This window comes from Erythrolamprus reginae, chromosome 11 (genome assembly GCF_031021105.1).
Source record: "Erythrolamprus reginae isolate rEryReg1 chromosome 11, rEryReg1.hap1, whole genome shotgun sequence".
Lineage (NCBI taxonomy): Eukaryota > Metazoa > Chordata > Lepidosauria > Squamata > Dipsadidae > Erythrolamprus > Erythrolamprus reginae.
Genome location: NC_091960.1, coordinates 2,323,678 through 2,350,071, shown reverse-complemented (window position 1 = coordinate 2,350,071; position 26,394 = coordinate 2,323,678). Strand labels below are relative to the sequence as shown.

At 41.8% G+C, this 26,394-nt stretch overlaps 1 protein-coding gene across 2 annotated transcripts; it reads right to left on the bottom strand.

Moving 5' to 3' along the window:
* Positions 1-7,345: 7,345 nt before the first annotated feature.
* On the bottom strand, positions 7,346-26,098 carry LOC139174272 (galectin-6-like). 2 transcript variants are annotated; one of them, XR_011560335.1, is made up of 14 exons: positions 26,040-26,098; positions 25,510-25,711; positions 23,887-24,021; positions 22,985-23,014; positions 22,234-22,322; positions 21,240-21,438; positions 20,248-20,370; positions 18,210-18,239; positions 17,398-17,486; positions 15,498-15,660; positions 14,271-14,514; positions 9,018-9,050; positions 8,657-8,689; positions 7,346-7,380 (listed from the first exon to the last, which is right to left on the bottom strand). XR_011560335.1 is itself a non-coding variant. In XM_070764551.1 (11 exons), the coding sequence occupies exons 1-11, from the start codon at positions 26,081-26,083 to the stop codon at positions 14,368-14,370; spliced, it is 1,251 nt and encodes a 416-aa protein (XP_070620652.1). In that variant the 5' UTR covers positions 26,084-26,098; the 3' UTR covers positions 14,188-14,367. The 2 variants fall into 2 exon arrangements, 1 of the variants encoding a protein (XP_070620652.1); XM_070764551.1 differs by lacking the exons at positions 7,346-7,380; positions 8,657-8,689; positions 9,018-9,050 and having other exon boundaries at positions 14,188-14,514.
* Between the last annotated feature and the right edge of the window lie 296 nt (positions 26,099-26,394).

Here is a 26,394-nt window from a genome sequence, read left to right as displayed (position 1 = left end):
AATTTCTCCCATCTTCCCCCAGGGATAGTTTCCAAAGGGCACACGTACAGTATGTACAACAAAATGAATTGGGTTTAGGGTTAGGAACAAGAGTTATATGATTATAGCGGCTATGATTTATTAGTCCACCAAGAGGTGGCTTCTCAACTTTGACAACTTTAAGATGTGTGGATTCCAACTCCCTAAATTTCCTATCCACATGCTGGCTGGGGATTTGGGGGAATCGAGGTCCACACATTGTAAAGTTCCCAAGGTTGAGAAACAATGACCTATAGGAAGTAGCACCGTAAACTATGCAAACCTAGCAGCGAATGAGGATTCTCTTTGCTCAATATGTTTTAGACAACCCTGTTATGACAAGTCACAATCACATAACTGTCTTTATACAAGGACCACAACGAGAATTGCTGGAATTGCTCTTGCTAAGTGACGTGATTACAATGCCTCGTGGTTTATGACTACGTGCTTAGCAACACAATTCCCAGTGCCAATGACTGTCATAATCCAAGGATTACGTGTATTTTAAGTAATAGTATGGCACTATGTCACCGTGTTTTACAACAGTGCAGGTGGTAGGTGCATTTTAAGGGCTAAAGAGCTGCTTCAAGCTGCTTTATTAAAACTGGCCCAAAATGTTAGCCTTGTCTTCTGTTGTGATGCCCTGGGGGGAATGGCGATAGAGGGACAATCGCATGCAAGCTGAATATTTCACAAGGAAAGAACAGAGGATGAAAAATGGGGAACTTACCACAAAATCAGACTTTTCACACTCACTTTCTATACATTCCTGGAAAGAAAACAAAAGTTGTTGTTTCTATTCTGGTTGTGACTTCTCTAACCCAGGTTCTGCTGCATAAGATGGGCAGCTTTATAAATTGTTCAAAATAAGAAATTGCTGCGCCATCACTAGCATCTTTGTTATATATCATATACAGTGAATTGCTTCATTCTACAGATGAGATACATTTCTTATCACAACAGATTCTGTTAAGACAAAAAAGGCAGCAGCATCGAATTATGTACTGAAACTTTTTGTTTCATTCTAAGGGCCATACAGGATGGACTTTGCAATACTTGTAATATGGTTTTTGTAGTGTTATTGCACTGGCTAACTAACAAGGGTTTTCTCATATTTTAAATTTGATTTTTAAATGTATTATTAATAATTTGACATACATCTTAAAGAAAAGTCTCCCTTTTAGAAGCCAAACCTAACAGGAGAGCATTCAGTACATTGGAGATAAGAGTTTCATTTTCAGCTGTTCTCTGCAAATGCTTTGTTTATCCATTAACAAAGCAAATATTCAAGCCCAACTTTGGGAAGCACTGAGAATGCATCTTACTCATACCCATTCAGGTGTTTTTCCTTTGTAAATGTTTTTTTTTACTTTGATTCAGAATATAATGAATATTCTGACATATTATTGGATGCTTTAATTCTTAGTTTGTAATTGGTAGATGGTCAGTCAACCAATCAACTTTTGTTATGAAGCTCTTTCTTGTGCTAAGCCAGTTTTTCAGGTTCTCCCTTTTCATAGGGAGACTCCAGTTTATCAAAGTATTGTAATCAATTGTTTTAAAATGATATTTTGACTTGGCTGCTTATTGGAAAAAGTAAGCCCAGGTAGAACCTAGGGCCAGGTTTGGCCATCAATTCTCTTTTCAATATTCCTCCACTTTGATATAACCGAAATCTGCACAGAGAAACCAATGGAATAATGCTTGCAATGAATTTCTGTCTCAAAAGATGCTTGCTGACAAAAGTGGTCCATTAATTGTCCACACAGGCAACCACAAGAAGTGGGTTTGGGGTTAGTATTGTTGTAAAGCCAGAGATGCTTCATTGAAAGCAGAACTATATTACTCAGACAAAAGGCAGAAGATGAAGAAAGAACTTCTTACTGTTAATTTGTCCAGATCGTCACCATTCAAAGAATTCTACAAAGAAACAAAGTACTGTACATCAAATTCTGTTCTAACAGAAAACCCTTTCCTGCCATGATGACCACCTTAAACACGATTTACATGAATTGCTGCTTTCCTCCACTTAGGAAATACACCTTATTTTTTTTCCTTTTTTCAAATGATGGATATGTATAAGAAATGTTCAGATTTGTGTGTCCACATTTTTGTGCTCCTATAGCTTTTCAGTATAACCACTTGAGGAAAAGATGCTACTGAAATCCAACAATAGCATCTTATTTCCTTTTCCACATAAGAATGTCAGCTCAAATTCAGAACATTTTCTGGTTGGAAAAAGGCTCAAAATGAATTAGACTATCCCAAGTCCTAAAATCTTTGTTTGAGTACTCAACACACCTACATCCACCATCAAAATTTTGGGAATGGTTGAAAGCATGCAATATTCTTTAGGAATAAGTATAATAGATTGCTCAGTATATATAACTGCTAAATTTGAAGGGTGGGGATGGAAACCCAAAAGGGTTGATTGATTGCAGGGAAGAAAAATGTTTAGAAACATAGAAGATTGATGGCAGGAAAAGACCTCATGGTCCATCTAGTCTGCCCTTATACCATTTCCTGTATTTTATCTTAGGATGGATCTATGTTTATCCCAGGCATGTTTAAATTCAGTTACTGTGGATTTACCAACCACGTCTGCTGGAAGTTTGTTCCAAGCATCTACTACTCTTTCAGTAAAATAATATTTTCTCATGTTGCTTTTGATCTTTCCCCAAACTAACTTCAGATTGTGTCCCCTTGTTCTTGTGTTCACTTTCCTATTAAAAACACTTCCCTTCTGAACCTTATTTAACCCTTTGACATATTTAAATGTTTTGATCATGTCCCCCCTTTTCCTTCTGTCCTCCAGACTATACACATGGAGTTCATGAAGTCTTTCCTGATAAGTTTTATGCTTAAGACTTTCCACCATTTTTATAGCCTGTCTTTGGACCCATTCAATTTTATCAATATTAAGTTTCATACGGATATTAAGTTTCATAAAATAAGTTTCATAAGGAAAGAGGAAGGGATGGCCAAAGAGTTACTTACCATGACTTGTTCTCTACCCTCGTCACCAATTGCATTCTACAACAGAGACAAAAGTTATCTACTCCGTTCTCACACAACAATACATATTCTTTCTCCAACCAAGCCATCTCTGCTATCTTATATGTGATAAAAATGAGTTCCTTTCTTCTTCAGTTAGGAAAGGATTGGCCCTTTTAATAGACGTGTCTCTTAGGGTTAAACACTTTGACTCCATTAACGTTTGCTTCCTCCCATGCTGCAAATGTGCGGTGCAACCCCCCCCCCCCCAACCCTTTCTTTTAAAAAAAGAGCTAAAAACAAGATGGTACTGCATGCACAGTGCCAGGAAGTCAGCTTCTGCACATGCACAGAAGAAAAATAATTTTTAAAAAAATCTTTTAAAATTTGGGAATTTTTTTTAAAAAAAGATGTTGACACCTACGGACTGCCACTGACTGATCCAGTTTGGTGGTATCATCGTGATGTCACCAGTGGGTTGCTACCTTTGGGGGCAATAGACAGAGGAGGAAGCCACCTCATGACTGTTTGAAAAAAGAAAACTTTCTGGGTTTGCAAATAAAAGAATCTCTGGAAAAATGAGGGGACAAAATCCATTACAGTATATCAACGAAACTGCATCTGATGCCAGGAATATTAGATGAGTCACAACCGTCAGGAACAGAAATTACCACCAGAGCAACATTTCTCAGCCTGGACAACTTCAAGATGGGTCGACTTCAAAGGCAGCATGCTTTAAGAAGTATGAATCCCATTAACTTCCCTTGTTGGCTGTTACAGATGTTAAAGTGACTGAGGTTGAGAAACACTTCATTAGATGACCCCCCTACCTCACCTTCACTATGGTCATCCAATTACAGACCCCTCCCTTCCCCCCCCCCCCCCCCCCATCCTTTGGGCCTGGCAAATTGGATTGATCAGTTAGGCAAGGAAGTGAAGATTAGACTTAATTTAAACATAGAAGAACAAAAATTCATTGCAGAAATCTATGAACTTGTGCTTGGTGAGTGGGGATGGAAATAAGAATCCATAGGTTATTGATAGTTAATTTTTATTGTCCAGGAAATTAAACAACTGAGGACGGAAATTATCCAAGAAAGAGCACACCATAAACAAAGAACTACTTACCATAGCTTCTGCCATTTTTTCATTGCCTTTTTCCTACAAGGGAAAGGAAAGGTATCATTCAACATTAATCAGCAATCTGATAACAACATATATGACTTCTCCAACTTCTCCATCTCTGGATAGCAGACATATGAACGGTTGCATTCTCCAGATTTCTTATTATAAAAAGGAGAAACAGGGCCAAAAACCCCAAATATGTATTAATAATTTTCTGAGACTTTTAAATCTTTCCTTCCTTTTTTGTTCCACATTCCTACAGCCACAATATGCATAAAGAAACCTGAATATTCAGAACTTCCAGAATATTTATAGTGTGCCCATGCTATCATTGCAACTTAGATATCATATACACAAATTTTGTCTATCTTCAGTTATGAAATATGCATTTTTTAATCAAATCAGGAAGTGCTACGGCTAAAAAATACTGTAAATCTGAATTAACAATTTTCTGACATTTTGCTTTTTTCACTTTCGAAATTTACTTTATGTATTTATTCAATTTATTCTATACTATTTTTTCTGTTCTTTTCATTTTTATTTTTTAGACTTTTATTGTATTTAAGCTATCTCCCCGCCCTCTCTCCCTCCCTCTTTCCCCCTCCCTCTGCATACACACACACACACTAACACACACTAGGGGTGGATTCTAACTTACCTCACTGCTGGTTCACTTCCTCCTGTGCTGTGTGGGTGCACCTTGTGCTCATGCACAGTGTAGAAAATTCTCAAAAAATCCCCCCCCAAAAGCCAAAAACAAGATGGCAGCACATACGCAATGCTGGAAACTCAGCTTCTGTGCATGCACAGAAGAAGAAAAAGTCCCCCCCCCCCAAAAAAAATTCCCCCGAATTTTTTTTAGTAAATTTCCTCCCCAAAATCCCCCAACCCCAAAATGCTGGCATCCACAGACCAGCACCAACTGAACCAGTTCCGTGATGTCACCGGTTTGCTACCAGTTCTATAGAACCTGTGCAAACCAGGTGGAACCCACCTCTGACACACACACACAAAACATGTAAAGGGTAGAAATATCATTTTTAAGACTTTCTCCTAAGCCACAGAGCCAGACTCTTTCATATTCCAACAATAGCCAAACCAACAGTGCCTGCCTTTAAATTTTGCAAGACCTTATTCTTCCTGATATGTCTGGAGATTCTTCATGTGGAGTTAGGCTCAAAACAGCTGCCGAGTTTACATCTTAGAAGGATAACCTAGGAGACATGGCAGAAACAAGAACTTCAGTCTGTCTACTCACCATGAGTTGATATACCACTTTACCACCATGTGATATTCCCTTCAGAACCGATATTATCTTCTTCATGAGGTACTGCAAGGAAGGAAAAAACCAATTTGTTAGAATATTCATGACTAGGAGAGGCATGTTAACAAGGTTAGCCAATGAATAGGCATAGCAACTAAGTCAGACAATACATATAAATATGTATATATTACTATGTTAATAAAGAAGTTAATGAATCCAGTTGAATCAGTCATCTGTGTGTGCTTCTAGAAATTGATAAATAAAGGGAACACTTTAACAACACAATATAACTCCAAGTAAATCAAACTTCTGTGAAATTAAACTGTCCACTTAGGAAGCAACACTGATTGACAATCAATTCGTGCATAAGTGCACCAGCGTGCCTTCCGTCCCGTCCTATTGTCTCTGTTATTTTTCTACTACCTACATGCATATGTATATGAACTCTATTACTCCCAAGGATTATTTCTCTCATATTATTCCTATATCTTAATATATTTTTCAAGTGTGGTAGGTGCATTTTAAGGCATAAAAGCAGGGCCTGAAGCTGCTTTGTCAAAACTGGCTCAGGGTTTTAGTCTTGCCTCTTTCTTGATGCTCTGGGGAGAATGGCCATAGGGGGACTTGACCACAAGCAAGGAGAATATTTCATAAGGAATGAACAGAGGATAAACAAAGAGGTACTTACCGTGAAATCAGTCATTTTGCAATCGCTTTCTGTGCATTCCTGCAAAGAAAACAAAAGGCATTCGGTCTATTCTGACATGACCTCACAGATTTCTTCTCTAACCCAGGTTCTGCTTCATAAGATGGGCAGCTATATAAATAGTTAAAATTAAGAAATAGCTATGCCATTAGCCATCTTTGATACCATGTGTGTGAATCACATTTTCCGTTTTCAGCAAAGCCAGCGCAGAGATCAATGTCTGAGACATTTCTTAATGAGCGCCACAAAAAAAGTCATAAGGTCAAGTCAGTCACATGCTTATTTATGATTCTCATGGCTCCGTTGCAGTCAAAAATCATAGCAGGTCAAGACTACCTCTATGTGATCCTAGGACATAATGGCTGTATTAGCACAACTTTTTAAATGTGGATAGTTTCATCATGCCTAAGCTCTTTTGTGTGTGTGTGTGGTTTATACTATTCAGAAAATACAGAGAGTTTGATTACCTTAGTTTTTAATATATAACACAAACTCCAGAAATGCAAGTCCATTTGTAGCTAGGATAAGAGTTTTGCATGAAACTTGTACAACACTAGAAACGTGGACTAAATAACCCAGAGAAGGATTTAGGCTTCATAATAATTTTTTGGCTTGTTTGAAAAATCCCTCTTTCTGGCTTCTACAACATTTCCTGAAAAACAGACCCTGGCAAAGGAGATGGTGAAATGTGCCACCTGGCCAACAAAACTACATACAAAACACCTTTAGAGACAGTTGTGCAAAAGTTGTGTCAACACATACAACCAAATAAAGTGGGTTTGAGTTTGGAGTCAGTGTTGTTATAAAACTGGGATGTTTCATTGTAGACTAGAAATATTGAAAGAAAAGGCAAAGGATGAAGAAAGAGATACTGTACTTACTGTTAATTTGTCAAGATCGCGTTCATTAAAAGAGTTCTACAAAGGAACAAAGCACATCAAATTATATTATGGCTCAAAAACACCCAGGATCTCGCCATTTATGCCTTCATTACTATCATAGGTATCATTTACATGAGTTGCTGCTTTCCTCCATTTAGGAAACACAGATTTCTTTCTCTTCCCATCTTTTAGCAATATTTATTACTGTTGTTATTTTTTGCTTTATCATTTTGTTTAGTAGTTTAAATGTTTTTTAAGCCACTCAGAGTCATCACTGGACAAGATGGGTAGCACATGAATTTTATGAATAAATAAATCAGAAGAAAAGGGGAGAAGATGGTGGAAGAGCTACTTACCATTACTTTTGTTAGACCCTTCTCACCAATTGCATTCTACAGCGGAAAGAAAGGGTATCAGCCCTATTCTCACATGACAACATATTTTCCTACCCTGCTGTCTCTGCCATCTCAGATAAAATAAAAAATGAATTCATTTCCTGTTCAGATAGGAAAGGATTGGTCCTGCAATAGATTTTGGGATTAAAGACTTGGACTCAATGAAATATTTTGGAGTAGAATGCTTGGAAAAAAATCTGTTTTTGCAAAGACAACTCAATAAAAGAATCTCTGGAAAAGGAGGCAGGAATTCCATCTTACCAGCAAAATTGCATTGCAGGGAATATTAGATGAGTCACAACCATCAGGGACAGAAATTACCACTAGAACAGTATTTCTCTATCTCAGTTATGTGGTCCTCAACTTCCAGAATTACTCAGACAGCATTCTTTAAGATTTTGGACTCCAATAACTTCCCTTGGTTGGCTGGAGAATTCTAGGAGTCGAAGTCCACACATCTTAAAGTTGCTGATGTTGAATGAAACAATTCACTAGAGGAAAAACCTCTCTGTAAGCTCCATCCTCTATTCAAAGAGGGTCCCTGGAAAGGCTCCAAAATGGCTTTGCCAACTCATACCCCAAAAGAGTGTTTAGCTTGGACACAACAGAGTTATCTGAATGCAGCAGCTGTACCTTATGAATTGCAGAAGTTGGCCAGTGCTGTGAACCAAACGGTGTATCAGGACTTCCTTGGCCTAAAATGCCCACGACATCCCTGTCACTGGGAAATTATTTCCACCTCAGTTTCACCTTCCTCCCTTCATCTCCTTTGCTTCCCCCTTCCTCATCTGGATACAACACAAACACCTGTGTCTGTTCATCTGTATTCAATTGGACCAAACAGGCAACCATTCATGAACCAAATTTATTTTAATGGGATCCTTGATTTCCATGAGAATGAAATTTGGGGAAGTTGTGGCCCTCTCAGCACCTTCTGACTACACTTCCCATAAATCCATAGGTTGTGTGATGCAAAGGAAGATGGGAGGTTCCTATCCTTGCCCTCTTTCTCACTTCTCCTAAGGCTAACGGGCAAAAGGCCATTAGCTGCTTTCAAACGAATGCCAAAATATAAAATCCGGGCTCAGTAGGGGACTGCCAGCAATCAATGGGGGGAAGCTCTCTGCCAGCTTGGAGAAAAGGGACCTTTGGGAACATGCTGGAATGGGGAACGGGTGCAGTTTTCTTTGTGGTTTGTGGCTTTATTTGTGGTGTTATTTTGGAGTGTAATTTATCAGTGAAGCCAGATATGAAAGATATATGCTGTACTTACTATAACTTTATCCATCATCCCATTGCCGTTTTCCTACAAGAGAAATTAAGGGTATTACTATCTCAAGCCACAAGCCTCATTGTCCAAAATCAATGCCTTTATTGTACTTATAAGGAAATGTTAGGCTTCCGTCATATCATGCACAATTATTTCATTGTCCATGATCAAACTGATTGTTAAAGGTAGAGGTTGTGTCTCTGTCCACTGCAAAATTGTAACATCACGAAAGAAGTCTCCGATGAGCCTCTTTCCGCTGCCTAAATCTAGATGGCCACTTAAGAATACACAGATACTGAATTTCCACCCCCACCCCCCAAAAAATGGGGGGGTCAGGACATCCGACCTGATGAAACTTACTTACCGTAGACTCTGCATCAGCACCGTTCTTTTTATTCTGAATAGAAAACAAGAAAACTTCCTTAGGGTTAGGAGTTAGCTCCCTTAGATGTTTACAGGTAATATAACCACCTATGATATTTATTTATTTATTTGTTTGTTTGTTTATTGTTTATTTATTTATATTAAATTTGTATGCCGCCCCTCTCCGTAGACTTGGGGCAGCTCACAGCAGTGATAGGAACAATGTACAATACAAATCTAATAATACGAAGTTAAAAACCCATAATTTAAAAAACATGCACACAACACACCATATATAAATTATATAGGCCTGGGGAAGATATTTCAATTCCCCCATGCCTGACAGCAGAGGTGGGTTATGCTGCTTAGGTGCCAAAGAATTTTACTCCGTCCTTTATTTTTATTCATCTCAAAGTCTTTCCATATCTTGCACAGTTACTAAGACCTTCCCAATGAAAGAAATTTTCAGGATTTTGTATTTGTCCAATTCAGTTTATCTCTGGCTTCAGTTTATCAATGACTCTGGCTTTCCTACTAATGTGAACCTTGAGAAAGCCAATGCAGAGAACGGGTTGCCACCCAGAATTCTGAACCACGTGTATATAATTGGATTCACAATAATTAAAAGTAATAAAGCCCTCTGCCTGGTTTTTTTTAATCCCTTCATCAAGAATTGTATGAATTAAAGCATGGACAAAATGCTTACTCATTTCATCTGCAGGCACCCCAGTTGAAACCCCCAAAACATAAACCTTACCCCCTGGGCAGAAAGCATAAAAGTCAAAGCAAAGATTAAAAGGAGACGCATCTCCTTGGTTGCTCTTCAGCTTTTCTGGTCCTTGCTGTTCTTCTAAGTGACTTTATCTAGCTCCTGTGCCATATTTTAGTATCTTAATCCTTAAGCCTCATTGCCCAAACCCAATGACTCTGTTGTTATATGATTTACAAGGAAATGTGAACCTCCCACTGACCCACACACAATTATTCTATTGTCCATGTTTGAAGTTAAAAATAGGTTCTGCCTCTGCCTTCTGTGAAGTTGTAACACCATACAAGTAACACATCTTCCTGCCATTTTTCCATACAAAATTGGACAAAGAGAATGACTGATCCAAAGTCATTGATAGAACTACATGACGGAAAGTGCTCTGTACCCAGTGATGGGCTGTAAAAAATTTTACTATCACACTGTGGGCATGGCTTATTTTGTGGGTGTGGCTTGCTGGCCATGTGACCAGGTGGGAGTGCCTTGACCATCATGTGACCAGAGGGTGGCTTAAAGGTCATGTGACTGGCTTAAAGGTGGCCAACTTGACGTCACTCACGTTATGGGTTTGGGTGAGGGTCCCTGGCCTCTCCTCTCCTCAAAGAGATACATTTGCCCTCTCTATTTACTATTACTGAACATCCAAAATATGACTATTTAAATCTAGGTATATATGCCATATGTGTACATACATATTACAGGCACACAAAAATATAAATTATCTCTTCTAAAATTGTACACATTCAACCTCATTTACTGTGATAGGAAAAACATACCCAGAGCCCAGAAGGTAAAAAAAGAAAAAAATTCAAAATTTTTCTAACGGTTCTGCATACCTGACCGTACCTGTAGGAGCCCATCACTGCCCATACCTGTATGTGCCTGATCCTTTCTTATTTTTTCATTTTTATAGTTTATATTGCATTGTAAAATTCTCATTAAAATTTTAGAATGTAATATGTATTTTGCCGGTTGAAGTCGACTTTTTGCATGGTGCCATTATATAGTAGATATCACCCAGCAGTTTCCCCATTGAAGTTATGAATGGTAGGAAATTCATACACCAATAGAAAAGAATAGTAGCTAAGGATTGAACTGTGTGGCCATTGGTGTGCTCTGGCTTTCTGGCAGTGAACTGGTGATATTACCTGGTTTGGTGATGAAATGTCTGCAAGAAACTCCCCCCCCAACATAGATACCAGAAGGCCCCCTTCTTAAAGGCTATTGTAACTCACAAAATATAGCTTTCTTCATTGTGTAGACATTGCAACAACCAGAGCAAAAGTCAAAAAGAAGTGCTGTTCTTTGTTGCTCTAACTCTGCTGATCCTACTCCAACATTTAACCCCTCGTCCCATTTGATAAAAAGAAGGACCAGGGGAGACATGATAGCAGTGTGCCAGTATCTCAGGGATTGCCACAAAGAAACTATTCTCCAAAGCACCTGATGGTAGAACAAGAAGCAATGGGTGGAAACTAAACAAGAAGAGAAACAACCTAGAAGAGGGCTAGGCAAAGTTGGGTCTTCAATGACTTGTGGACTTGAAGTTCACATGTCATAGAAGAGCCAACTTCTGCCTAGCCCTGACCTAGAACTAAGGAGAAATTTCCTGACAGTTAGAAGAACAATTAACCAGTGGAACAGCTTGCCTCCAGAAGTTGTGAATGCCCCAACACTGGAGGTTTTTAAGCAGATGTTGGATAACCATCTGTCTGAAGTAGTGTAGGGTTTCCTGACTAAGCAGGGGGTTGGACTAGAAGACCTCCAAGGTCCCTTCCAACTCTGTTGTTGTTATTGTTGTTGTTGTTGTTATGTTTTAATTTTTATTCTACCTAGAGAGTTCAGTTCTGGTTCGGTGGAGAATGAGATAAAAATAATTAATCAGCCCTGCATGGAATCAAGCTGCACTGTCTCTGGTTTATATTTTATATTATATTTATATTATTTATATATACTGCCTCAGTGGTATCCCCTTACTACAGGGGGTTGACTAGAAGACCTCCAAGGTCCCTTCCCATTCTGATACTGTATTCTATATTCTTTGTTCTAATTGCCTCCAAACAAGCAAAGACTTCATCCCCTCAAAACTAGCAGTTATACAGCTTCTAGATGATGTCATCAGCCTGTGATTGGTCGAATCCATTTACCTCAGTTTTGGCGGGCTTTCTGTGTCTCCGGGCAGATTTTCCTCTCTCCCTCTGGGGGCCTTCATGGCTAGGAACACCCAGCAGTCTTTTGTGCTGCTTCAACCCACACCAATGTTCACACTCTCACACACACCTCCCCGAATATCATCTGTCTAATTCAACTTGGCTCATTCCCTGTTCTTCAGAAAGGAATCTATGCTTCCCTCCTGGGTTTCTGCTAGGCCCGGGGTAAGCAAAATTGGCTCTTCTATGACCTGTGGACTTCAACTCCCAGAATTCCTGAGCTAGCATGATTGGCTCAGGAGTTCTGGGTGTTGAAGTCCACAAGTCATAGAAGAGCCAACTTGGCCTACCCCTGTAATTGGGACCCCCAAACCAAAACTCCCCTGGGGGGCTCCAGGCCAGGGGAGACCATGTGGTGCCAGCCCTGTGAGGCAGGCCAGCCAAATCTGTTTTCATGAGGTCGCAGCCTCAGATTTTGCAAGCATGACTGGGTTCCTGCCTTCAGCCTGGACTGAAATCTCTTTCTGGCTGGACTCAGATCTCTTTTTCTGACCTAATTTGTCTGGGCAACAGCCCCCCTGTTCCTTTAGACCAGTGGTTCTCAGCCTGGGGATCAGGACCTCTTTGAGGGTCGAATGACCGTTTTACAGGGTTGCCTAAGACCATGGGGAAAAAAGAAAAATTCCCCTAGTGCTAGCAACTAAAGCTTCTTGGAAGGTATTTTTGCGGTCCGGCCAATCAGGTGTATGCAGTGCAGTGTCCCTCTGCCCTTCCTGCCAATCAGCTTCAAGCTCTGTTGGGAGAATTGGCACTCGACTTATGGTTGGGGCTCACCACAATATGAGGAACTGTATTAAGGGGCCATGGCATTAGAAAAGTTCAGAACCACTGCTTTAGACCCTTTCAGGGTGGGGCTTTAAAACAGGGCAAGCCCCAAAGAAGCAATGGGGGATCCCTCCCTCCCCGCTTGCCACTTTGGGGGCTCTGCTGGGAAGTCCTCCCCCCTAATGCAATCTGAAGCATCCCTGGGGCAGGAGAACGGGTGTGAGACCATTCTAATTGGGGGCACGGGATACCTTTCACTCACAGACAGGTCTCTACTGTCACCTGGCACTCACCTATGTGTACATGTGGAAGTGAAAATGATGATTTGGGGGATTTGAGAAGGAATTAACAGAGGTTTTAGGGTGATGGGTCAATAAGGTGGCAGGTCTTCTTTAGAATCTCAGATAATGCTGAGTAAACAGCTGTACCAATAGAAGAGAGTGTTTGTAGCTCCGGGTTGAACTGTGGGGTCCTTTGGTTCCTCTGAGGCTGTTGGGTTTTTTATAGACATTTCATTACCAATCAGGCAACATCATCAGTGCACAAACATTGGAAGGTCTTGCAATTTGGAAGGAGAGGAGACTCAATCATGATCTTTTTTGAGCACACAACAGATTCAAACTTAATATTAACCGCTCCAAACTTGACTGTAAAAAATACGACTTTAGTAATCGAGTTGTTGAAGCATGGAACTCATTACCAGACTGTAGTGTCATCCCCTAATCCCAAATATTTTACCCTTAAACTATCCACGGTTGACCTCTCCAGATTCCTAAGAGGTCAGTAAGGGGTATTCATAAGCACACCAGCGTGACTTTCGTCCCCTGTCCTAATATTTCTGTTATATTTCTACTAACGACATGTATATGTTTATGAACTCTAGTATTTCTTCTATATTATTCCTATATCTTTTCTTTTAATCGCCCATTGATATATTTTACTATGCTTATATCCTCTGAAACTTACATAATGTATTGGACAAAATAAATAAATATTTAAATAAATAAACATTCTCTGACTCGTGTTTTGCACCAGCTCTCAAGGTAGATGATATCATTTAACATCGGCCTTCTGCATTCCATTAAAAAGTAGGCTAAATGGGGTTGTGGTGTCCCGCAAGGTGGTTTCTTTGAGAGATGCCAACGAATATAGCCATTCTAGTTAACCTGCGTATAAGTGTTTAGCAAGTTTTAGAAACCTGCAGATCCAGATCCATGCATTCTCAATCCGTCCACCCTGCAATTTGTGAATTATATAAGCCATAAGATGGATGAGCATCTAGTATGAGATGGGGATATCTAGAGGTTAAAATCCCTCCATCTTAAACTTGCCAATTGTTCCCACACACCTGGAGGGCACCAACTTAAAACAATATTTGTACCATCTACAGATCAAATTCAGAAGGCAGAAAAGTAACCCCGTTACATTCTTCGATCAAATGCTTTATTGAAAATGTTGCTTAATATCTTGAATTATTCTTGAGCGTCTGGTTGGTTGATTGATTGATACTTACAGACCACTCCAATTCAGCAGAATTCTAAATGTACTGGCAGACTGCGATAGAAGAAGGGGGGGTCTATGCTGCTACCGATATCTCTCCCCCCAATTGCTTAGTATTTAATGCGGGAAAGGGTCACATCTCCATCAATCTCCAGGGTCCGGATGTTTTTGATAGGGACATAACGATGGGTGTAGTTGAAGAAGGGCTGGTTATTGACAAAAAACCTGAATTCCTGGTTGTCACAATGGATTGAGAGCTGGGAAGAGAAGGAGGATGTTAATATGGCCAAACTAGCACATCTGGGTCACTTACAGTCCTTAACACAGGAGGGTCCGCAGTCCACACCATCCATAGCTTGCATCAAAATCAAAAAGCACCCCCTATATATAAGGGATGGGGACTTTAATGGGGGTGCACAGCTGGCATGCTGTTTCCTACACACACACACATTGAGAAGGAGAGGGAGGTGGGCTTCTATGGATTTTCCCAGGTTCAGGAGAACCTGTAACTAATGTTAGGGCTGGTTCAGAGACCCTCCAAATTTCACCCCTGGCTGCCCCTGCCCGTCCCTCTCTGCCCACCCCTCCCAGGAGTCTCCATGCTGCCCATTTTGGATGTGAGGTAAGTGCAGAGCCCACACGGAAGTTCAGGGAGGGCAAAATATGGGCCTCCCAGAAGTTCCAGAATGCCAGAAATAGCCCTGGAGCCCAGGGGAGGCTGTTTTTACCCTCCCAGATGCTCCCGGAAAGCCTCCAGAACCTGGGGAGGGTAAAAACGCCCCCTCCTGTAGTGCAGGAGGCCGTGTAGGCTAACCCACCATGGCCACACCCACCCAACAACTGGGCAGAGAACCCGTTGCTGAAATTTTTGAAGCCCACCCCTGCACACCCCCTTGCACACACCCACGGCAGTGTGAGGATAATTTTCCTTCAAGAGCTAAAAACATGATTCTGAACGGCATTCTGGTGAGGCAATTCCACTCATCTCCACTAGAGGGGGCATTCATCACACCAGCCTTCCAAATGCTCAGATTGCAAAATTGTGCTAGGTGGAATTATGGAAGACGGAGCTGGATCTTCTCTCCACTTCCCACTGCCTTCTTTGCTGGAATCCAGGTGTGTTCGCATAAGCCAGGTAAAATATGGACAATATATTGATTGCATAGCCGTGACAGCCATTTGACTTTTTCGACCTCCTCCCTGTGGACATCTCTCCCTGCTGGAATCAAAGCCAACTCACCTCAAAGGGCAGCCCAGGTTGGAAAGGGTTAAAGGTCAAGTGGCGTTCCTCATTTCCCCAGATGCCATTCAAATAACTATTGCGTGTCACGGATTTCCACGGTTTCATGCGAAGGTTAATATGCAAAGGGATTTCTTGCCCAGCCATAAAATTTATTTCAAGCCTTGGAAAGAGAGAGAATAAAGCAGGTATCTCAGTCTTTGGAGTAAATAAGAGGAAACCTGATTCCTCCCTGCCCCTTAATCCAATAGCAACCTGCCAGATCCTTCCATGGATGAAGACTAAAAAAAATCCAATAACAGCCCTTGTTCCTTTTTCCAAATATTATTTATTGGTAGAATGCTGCTGATTGTGTAAGTTCTAGTTAGCATTTTAGGTATTTATTTATTCATTACATTTACATCCTGCCACAATTAAACTCTCAGTGAGTTATAAGTTAGACAAACTGGCAAGGTCAGAATGCAGTATTGCAGTCTAACTCTGCCCATAACCTGGAGTTCGATCTTGATGATTCTAGGGCTTAACTCAGCCTTCCATTCTTTCAAAGTCAGTAAAATAAGGGCCCAGATTATTGGAGGCAATATTTATTTATTCATTCATTCATTCATTCATTCATTCATTCATTCATTCATTCATTCATTCATTCATTCATTCATTCATTAGATTTCTCTGTCGCCCTCATCAGAGAATGCTGCAAACCACTTTAGGTAGTGTATAAGTTTAAGTGCTATTGATTGATAGATGATGATGTTTGTCCATCATGTTCGAAGAGGACCTTGACATCTATCAGGTTGTGTGCTGTCCATGATGTGCACGCAGGTGGCTGGTAAGGCCTATATGGGCATGAAATGTTCTGCCACATGTTGGGCAGACAGGTGTGGGCACCATGGTCGCAGCATTTGCGGCTCTGGCTTTGCAGAGTGCTCACTTCTCTTCTGCTATGGCTGTTCTTCTGTCCTCGGATACCAGGCAGCCTTGGTGGATCAGCATGCGCCATGTTGATCGATCAAGTGCTATTGATATTGCTAAAATAAATATATGTTCAGCAGCAGTCTAGCAGTGACTGGCATTCTTCTGATGAAGAACAGCTTATTCCCTGCCTAATGACCGTTTGGCTCCAAATGTTTCTTTAAAGCCATCTCCCAAGCCAGACTTGTCCAAACTCTTCAATTCATCTAAACCTTTCTTTAAAAAAAAAATCTTTATTAAATTTCTACATATAAAAATAGAAAGAAAAGAAAAACAATTTAAACAAACAGAACATACAAAGAAAAGAAAGAAAGAAGAAAGAAAACAGTTATTTGCTTATCTTCGGTTAATATTTTCTTTCACTACATACATATATTTATTTGTTATATAGAAGACATAATTTGTCAAGCGTATTGTTGACTATCACTATCAAGCGACCTAATATTAGGTATTTGCATCTAGTGTATGGAATTGATCCATCCAACCAATTCATCCAACCTTTCATCAAACTTCTGATTCCCCACTTTGGGAAACCCTGCCTTAAGCTAAGAGCCCTTGCTTCTTGTGGCAGTGAGCTCCACAGACTGTGTTTATACTGTGCAGAATTGTGCTCCCAGTCCCCTTAATCTCCTTGTCCTCTGGGCCGAACCTGCGGATATATAGAGAAGGGAGAAAGGAGATGAACTGGGGAAGGACTACGAGAGGTCCTAACACTAGTGCTGTGCCAAACCAGAGAATGTCAAACTCTGGGTGGCAAGTTGGGTTGGAATGCCATGACTTGTGACCCTGACTGCAGAAAGGCACCTATGTCCAATGGCTGCGATTCCATCCCTGCGCCTGAATCCCCAAATCATGCAGAGAGAGAGGACAGACAGACAGACAAACAAACAGAGAATGAGACAGAGAATTGGGGGGGAGAGAGGATTGAGACCTTTTAGCGTTATTCGGAATAGACCCTCGCACTGTGATGTTCCTCTCAGTTCCCAGACCTCCAGGAATGTCGCCTGTGTAGGGCACCGGCTGAAATAGACACGAACCCAGGTTACACTTAAGACTCTCCAATCCAATCATGCGGCTCTCATCCCTGATAGTAGGAGGTCAAGGTAGTTGCAGTCTAGTAGGTCTTGGGGCACCAAATGGGAGACTCACAACATGGGTGGGAGGCAGATTGCGGGATCTTGTGTCAGGTGGTTACAGGCAACTCAGGCATTGGCTGAGTGGTTCGTTGGCTCAGTAGAGCTGCCTGGATGGAGCCGGCAAAGCCCAGCCTATTGTTCCATGTGCAATGAACACAGAAAATAGGGTGGGTGTGTTGCTGGCATGGCTGTTGTGTTGACGTTTGGAACCATAGGCTGCGAAAGAACATGCATCACAAAAGACTGAGTTTATAGATGAAATCATCAACCTTTGTTCTAAAAAATGGGTTTCCTGGTGCAATCTACAGCTCTTTCTTTCTACTTCCTCCATCCCAACTTCTCTCCTTCAACTAGAGATTTTCTCAGTGTTGGGGAGTCGGTAGCCTTTGACATGCAGGAAAGGCACTATTATTAATCCTCCCCTTAACCCCAATGAAGCTAATTTACCCTTAAATATCCCATTCATTGCTCCTTTTTCTTCTTTCCATCTGATTTAAGAGGCTTGGTAAAGCATTTGCAAGATTACTTAGTAAAAGCACACAGGCCCTGGTTTCTGTCCCATTCCACAAACTTGGGTAAAGTAAGGAGAGACATGCTGGATACTTACTGGGTGGTAGATCGCAGGGGGCGTCATTATCTGGTGGGAGAGAAATCCAAGGAAACTATTAGCAACCCTCTGTTTTTCCCCTAAAATCGCTAGCCATGGAAGTCCTTGCCCCTTGCCCCCTTTTCTGTTTTTGAATATGTGGAGACAGAATAGCGCACCCTAGTGGCTGGCAAACCACGCTAGATAAATGCGACATTCTGTGATAAGCACTCTGACCGGTATGATCTTTTCTCTACGTCAGTGTTTCCCAACCTTGGCAACTTGAAGATTTCTGGACTTCAACTCCCAGAATTCCCCAGCCAGCAATCGCTGGCTGGGGAATTCTGGGAATTGAAGTCCAGAAATCTTCAAGTTGCCAAGGTTGGGAAACACTGCACTACGTGATTTTCTGTAAACACCAGATCAACATTTAAAATAATAATAATAATAATAATAATAATAATAATAATAATAATAATAATAATAATAATTTATTGGATTTGTATGCCGCCCCTCTTCGCAGACTCGGGGTGGCTAACAACAATAATAAACACAACATGTACAATCCAATAATAAAAAACAACTAAAAACCCCTATTATAAAACCAAACATACATACAAACATACCATGCATGACTTGTAATAGCCTAGGGGGAAGAGCTATCTCAACTCCCCCATGCCTTGAGTAGTTTACGAAAGACAGGGAGGGTGGGGGCAGTTCTAATCTCCAGGGGGAGTTGGTTCCAGAGGGCCGGGGCCGCCACAGAGAAGGCTCTTCCCCGGGACCCGCCAAACGACATTGTTTAGTCGACGGGATCCGGAGAAGGCCAACTCTGTGGGACCTTATTCCAAACATTTCTCCCTTCCCCTTGGAAGGCATGCTCCCTGATCAGTTGCAAACAGCTCTGGAGGAGATCTCCATAAAAGCACATAGGCAATGAAACAACACAATTGATCATTCACTGTCCACGAGGTAAAACACAAGCCCACCCCTACATTGAACCGGCCAATAAGATTCTGTATTCTCTAATACCCAATGAGATGTAAATTGATGGCTAATGGATGATAATAAAAGAGAAGTGCCTTCCCCACATGATGTATTCTTGCCTCCTGCCTCATTGAATGACGACAGAGTATTTACAGGAAGATTTTGTGGTGACCCCTATTCAGGGTTCATCATAATATTCGAAAGGATAGGAAAACAACATTGCATGCTTCTTGACTGTTGGTGCTTGTCGTCAATGACTATTTCAGCTTCAATCACAACAACACAAGAGCATGCAACAGATTCAAACTTAATATTAATCGCTCCAAACTTGACTGTAAAAAATATGATTTCAGCAACTGAGTTGTCGAAGCGTGGAACTCATTACTTAACTCAGTAGTGTCAACCCCTAGCCCCAAACATTTTTCCCTTAGACTATCCACAATTGACCTCTCCAGGTTCCTTAGAGGTCAGTAAGGGGCGTGCATAAGTTCATTTATCTTTTCTTCCTTTGAAATATGTTCACCTATAGTTTTATATCTTTTCTTCTACTCTATTCTTTTCTTTACTTATATTATTACATATCTTTCTCTTCAATGTGTATTATATATTGGACAAAATTAAAACAATAAAATAAAATAATAAATAAATAAAATAAAATAATAAATAAAATAATAAAATAAAATAAAATAAGGACTGGCAGATGTCTGCTAAGCCACTATGGAAGTCCAGGCCACTCATTTAAAAACTGCTAGGTTGAGAAACTCTGTTTCAGGGGCATCTGCAAAGGGAAGAACAGGGCCTTGTCCTGAGGAAAATTGCCCCCCTCTTCAGTGGCTGGCCCTGGTATCACCTTAGGATGGTCATTTTTGCTAGCGTGCAGATTTGTATGCCAAAATAACTGAGGACCCAGTGGGGCAGCCATTCTTAGGGGGCAAGAAAGGGGGGAAGAGCAACTGGAGGGGAGAAAGAGAAAGTGGCAGCATGGGGATTGAACCAACCCAGAATCCATTTCCCCAAAAAGATCAAGGTCAGGAGGTGCCGACTTGTCAATAGCAAACACTGTGTCTCCCACCTTTGCCCCTTTCATCACATTCAGGGATTTCAGATTCAGGTCTCCATCAACCCTAATGAGCTGCACACCTTCCGGGGGGAGTCGGTGGCTGTAGTTGTAGAAGGGCTTCCCGTTCACCAGGATCTGTCAGAGGGCAAAGCGGCAGGAATCAAGTCTCATTTCAGATCATCCAATTTCTTTGCAGTGAAGAAAAAGTTTATTCTTGCCAGGAGTACAGAGCATGGCCCAAAGCAGTGCGGGGTGGTCAGAAACAGACTCAAAAGTGTCAAAATAAGTATATATAAAGAGAGGCCTTTTGTTTCATCAACACTTGGTGTTTTCCCCACTTGGACCAAAATATTTTCAGCCGCAATCCGTCCATCTTTAGTAACTGTGTTATGTCCTGGGGTTCGGCTGGGATGTTCCCAGAGGTGGGCTTCTAAGGTGGAACGGTGACGTGTGCTTGCCACCGTGTCCACTGAGTCCAGCGCAATTATGCTACTGCACCTGGGCAGGTAGTGAAATCGCGCATGGACATGCAGGGGCACCGGCGTCCATGTCCGTGCCTGATTTCACTACCTGCCCAGGTGCAGTAGCGTAATTGCGCTGGACTACACTAGCACTCAGAGCCACCGGGGCGAGCACACATCACCGTTCCACCTTACCAGCCCACCTCTGGACATTCGCGTTCCGGCGGGAGATTCAAGCCTGCGGATTGGATACCACCTGGCATATATAGGCTCACCTGAGCTGTCTGCGCATGCTTCCTCCACTGGTTGCCTTACCTGTGCGTGTTGCTGTTACAACAAAGGTTACCTGTTCAGCCACGTGACTGGCTGCTGATTGTACAATCCTAGCTACTTAGCAAACTGTTTGCACTACGATAGTGATGAAATGCTAACTTTGCAACACAATTCATTCGTGGGTCATCTCATAGTGAATTTGGGGGGTGGGGGTGGAGAGAATGAAGGGGTCCCTGCAGTCGCAAAAGAGCCTCTGTCCCATGTACCAACCTGGTATTCGGCCTCCTTGACAATGAAGATGATCTCAAGAGGCTTCCCCTTTTGGAAGGGATTCTGCAGCCTCACTTCCTTTCCCCACCTGTGAGACTGACATGTGTTGATCCCAAGACTCTCCCGAAAAAAGATAGTTTTGAAGTGGAGGGGAGTGTCAGCTCCCCAATGGGGGCAGTTGGCAAAGTTCACAGAGAAGCTAGAGGGAAGTGAAGGGAAAAGAAAAGGAGAATTAAATGGGCAGTGTAGGTATTTCAGAGTAGAGTTCTGCCCCTTCCTTCTCCTTTCCTAACTTTCGTGGCTTAGTTGGACTTTTGAAAGAATCGGGAAGTGGAACTAGTGGAACAATTAAGAAAGGCTTTAATCTTGGCATAGAATTTGGATTATACAACCTATCCTTAGACTTCAGAGGTTAATCAGAACTGCAGAAAAAACAATTGCTGCCAACCTGCCTTCCATCGAGGACCTGTATAACGCACGGGTCAAAAAGAGGGGGGGGATATTTACTGAGCCCTCACATCCTGGACACAAATGGTTTCAACTCCTACCCTCAAAACGTCGCTACAGAGCACTGCACACCAAGACAACTAGACACAAGAATAGTTTTTCCCCGAATGCCATCACTCTACTAAACAAATAATTCCCTCAACACTGTCAAACTTTTTACTAAGTCCTTTTCCTCCCACTTAGGACTGTATGGCTGTAACTTGTTGCTTGTATCCTAAGATTTTTATTAATATTGATTGTTTCTTCATTGCTTATTTGACCCCCATGACAATCATTAAGTGTTGTACCACATGATTCTTGACCAATGTCTCTTTGTCTTTTATGTACGCTGAGAGCATCTGCACCAAGACAAATTCCTTGTGTGTCCAATCACACTTGGCCAATAAAGAATTCTATTCTATTCTATTCTACTCTACTCTATTCTATGGCTATTATTTTGAGTAAGGTAGCACTTTGCTCTTCCCACGAGCCTCAAAAGGAACATTACCTCTCGCTGTATTCAGGCACTGTGCCATTCACATATATAGACATCCCAGGATGGAGTCCACCAAGGACAGCTTGATCATAAGGGAGAGCCTGCAAGACATGAATATAATGAACCAAACCAGTGACTATACAGCAAAACACAACTTTCAAATCAGCCAAGCACAACTCGTGCCTTGTCTCGTCTTTCCCATGTGGCTTCTAAGTCAAACCAAGACCTCCTGGGAGGGGCTCTGATAAGGATCCCCCCCCCCCATGTATCAAGGGAAGGAGTGTGTGGAGAAAGCACCAGAATTGCCACCATGGACCGATTCTACTTTAGCTCTATGGGTGCTCAGTGGATTGAGCAAGACTGGTTGTGTGCCAGCCTATTTACCCATCTCTCCCTGCACTGGAGGAACTTCTAAGGAAAAGAGAAACTTTGCAAATATGAGCTTTTATAGGAGAATCGTGGTCCATCGGCCGGCGGGTGGGTGGACTTTTGCTGGAACTATGCACACTGGGAGGAAGGAATTGTGTTTAAAAGGGTGGCCAATTTCTTTTGACAAATAAGTGACCAATATTTTCATTACTTCCAATAAACCTGCTCTGACATAAGCCTTTATGTCACAAGCCACCTCCCTTCCCCCACGTAGAGACTGCGACTGTGTCACAGGCCTGATGCCCGGGACTAAAATGCTGGCTAAGAGACAGTCAGCTGAAATATCAGTTTTAAGGAAAAACTAGGCTGGATTAGCAAGTCTCTCAATACTTACCAAGAAGTAGCTTTCAGGAGAGGTTGTTGTCTGGTGGGAGAAAAATCCAAACAGGCTGTTAACAATCCCGTGTTTTTCCTCCCAAAATCTCTAGCCCTGGACCCCTTTTTTCCCCTTTCGAGTATGTATGTATGTATGTATGTATGTATGTATGTATGTATGTACGTACGTACGTACGTACGTACTTACTTACTTACTTACTTACTTACTTACTTACTTACTTACTTATTTATTGAATTTGTATGCCGCCCCTCTCCGCAGAGTCGAGGCGGCTAACAACAATGATAAAAACAGCATGTAGAAATCCAATTAATAAAACAACTAAAAACCCTTATTAAAAAATTTACAGGAAGATGAGAAGCGGATGAGAAGTGAAACGTCTTCAAAATCAGAAAACAAGGAAGTCCAGTTGCCCCCTGAAAAATCCTCTTTGGGACAACCATGACCTACAAGGCTGAGAATCTCCATAGACATTTGCCAAGGTTGAGGAAGTCTACTTTACGGACATCTGCAAGGGGGAAGCCCAGGACCTTGGCCTCAAGTAAATTTTCTCCCAATATCACTCTTGGATGGTTATTTTTCCTAGCATGCATTAATGTAAACCAGTGTTTCCCAACCATGGCAACTTGAAGATATCTGGACTTCAACTCCCAGAATTCCCCAGCCAGCATTCGCAGTCCAAATATCTTCAAGTTGCCATGGTTGGGAAACACTGATGTAAGCCATGTCAGTTGAGGACCCAGAGAGGCAGCCCTTCTTTGGGGTCAAAGAAACTATACGAGAAGAGCAACTGGAGGGGAGAAAGAGAAAGCAGCAGCATGGGGATTGAACCAACACAGAATCCATTCCCAAAGAAAGATGAAGGATCAGGAGGCGGTGACGTGTCAACAGCAAACGCTTACCGTGTTCCCTGTCATTGATCCTGCTGTCACATTCAGGGACTGAAGCTCCAGCTCTCCATCAACATTAATAAACTGCACATTTTGTGGTGGGATTCTGTGCTTGAAGACATAGAACAGCTTCCTGTTCACCAGGATCTGTCAGAGGACAAAGCAGAAGTGGCCAAGTCTCATTTTCTTTGCAGGAAAAATTTGTTTATTCTTGCCACAAACACATCCCAGCCGAAAGCTGAACAGAGTGGCCACAGAGGGGGTCAAAAAGGTCATAAGTAAATAATCCTATCACCTCGAGGTTCGACTACTGCAATGCTCTCTACATGGGGCTACCTCTGAAGAGCGTTTGCAAATTGTGCAGAAGACAGCCGCACGAGCAGTCATGGTCTTACCCAGACATCTCTCCAACACTCAGAGCACTGCATTGGCTGCCAATTGGTTTCCAGACACAATTCAAAGTGTTGGTTATGACCTATAAAGCTCTACATGGCATGGGACCAGAATACCTACGGGACCGCCTCCTGCCATATGAATCCCAACGGCCGGTCAGATCCCAAAGAGTCGGCTTTCTCAAGACAATGTCAGTTGGTGGGGCCTAGGGGAAGAGCCTTCTCTGTGGGGGCCCCGGCCCCCTGGAATCAGCTCCCCCGCGGAGATCTGTACTGCCCCCAACCTCCTTGCCTTCTGCAAGAGTCTCAAGATTCACTTATGTCACCAGGCTTGGGGCCATTATATTCTTGCCCCCTGGCCGATGAATGGACTGAGAGGAACTGAATGGTTTTTTTTAGTTTTATATTTTATATTTAATTAATTGGACCCGAAATGTTATGTATTGTTTTTATTATATGTTGTGAGCTGCCCCGAGTCCTTGGAGAGGGGCGGCATAGAAGTCCAATAAATAAATTTAATAATATTACATACAAAAGATAATTATCACCGATAATTATCTTTTTCTCCCTGGACCAAAATGTTTTCCAGTCAGCTATAGGTTGCCCCTCTTTAGTGACTGTTTGCATTACAGCAGGGATGAAATACAGTGGTACCTCTACTTAAGAACGCCTCAACTTAAGAACTTTTCTAGATAAGAAACGGGTGCTCAAGATTTTTTTGCCTCTTCTTAAGAACCATTTTCTACTTAAGAACTCGAGGCCGGAAAAATTTCCCAGGAAATTTGAGAGTGGCATGAAGGCCCGGCCAGTTTCCAGCCATTCCCCCAGGGTTTCTTCAGCTCCCCCTTGCCGCTTCAGAGTCCCTCTTTTTTTTTAAGCCTTAAAGTTTTGGATTTTTTTAATTCCCCTCCCCTCCCCTTCTTCCTTCAGCAGCGACTGTCCTCCTCCTCTTCTTCCTCCTCTTCCTCCTACCCAAATTCCGAGCTTTTATTTCTTTCCTAATGGGTTTGCACGCATTATTTGCTTTTACATTGATTCCTATGGGAAAAATGGCTTCTACTTAAGAACATTTCTACTTAAGAACCTGGTCATGGAACAAATTAAGTTCTTAAGTAGAGCTACCACTGTATTAACTTGCTGACACAATATATTTGTGGTTCATTGCAGACAAATAGCGAATTCTGGAGGGGGAAATCAAGAGCCCCCGTTCAGTCCCAAAGGGGCCTCTGTCAAGTGTACCAACCTGGTATCCAGCCTCAGTGACAATGAAGGTAGCCTCAAAATGTTGGCCCCTTTTGAAGGGCATGTTGCGTTTCTCTTCCATTTTCCAACGGCCAGACTCAAAGGAGTTGACCACAACTTTATTCCACCCCTTGAAGCGAGGGTTGAAGTGGAAGGCAATGTCCTCCCCCGGATTCTTTGTAAGGGAGAAGTTCACACCGAATCTGGAATAAAGGGAGGTGGGGGGAAGAAGAGGAAAATAAATTTGGGAAGGGGAGGAGGGTTTACACAATCTCAGAAGAAAGTTCTGCTCCCCCCCCCCCCCCCCAATTCGCTTCGCCATTGCTCTGAAGCTACAATCAGTAGGATAATTTTGCTTTGCTTTAAGAGAAAACTCAACATTCTTAGGTTGGTTGGAATTGGAAGAAGCAGGAAAATTAAGAAAGGTAGAATTTGGATTATACAAGTTATCCTTAACAACATAATAGTCTTATTAGTATTATTTTGAATGTAGCATCTTGCCCTTCATGCGAGACCGTAAAGGAACTTTACCCGTTGCTGTTTTTAGGCACGTTGCCTTGAACATGTACAGACATTCCAGGATGGAGCCCACCAGGGACCGGATGATGGTAAGGGAGAGTCTGGAAGACAGAAAAAGATGAACCAAACCAGGGAGTTCACAAACAAAACATTGACTTTCAAACCAGCCAATCACAACCTGTGCCTTATATCAGCCTTTCTATATTTTATTTATTTGTTTATTTGTCATACAAATATAGCATTGTATTGTAGTATGTTTAACATATATAAGTATAAAGTAGAGATAGAAAAGATAAAAAGACATTAGGACAGGAACGGTAGGCACAAAGGTCCACTTATGCACGCCCCTTACAGACCTCCTAGAAAA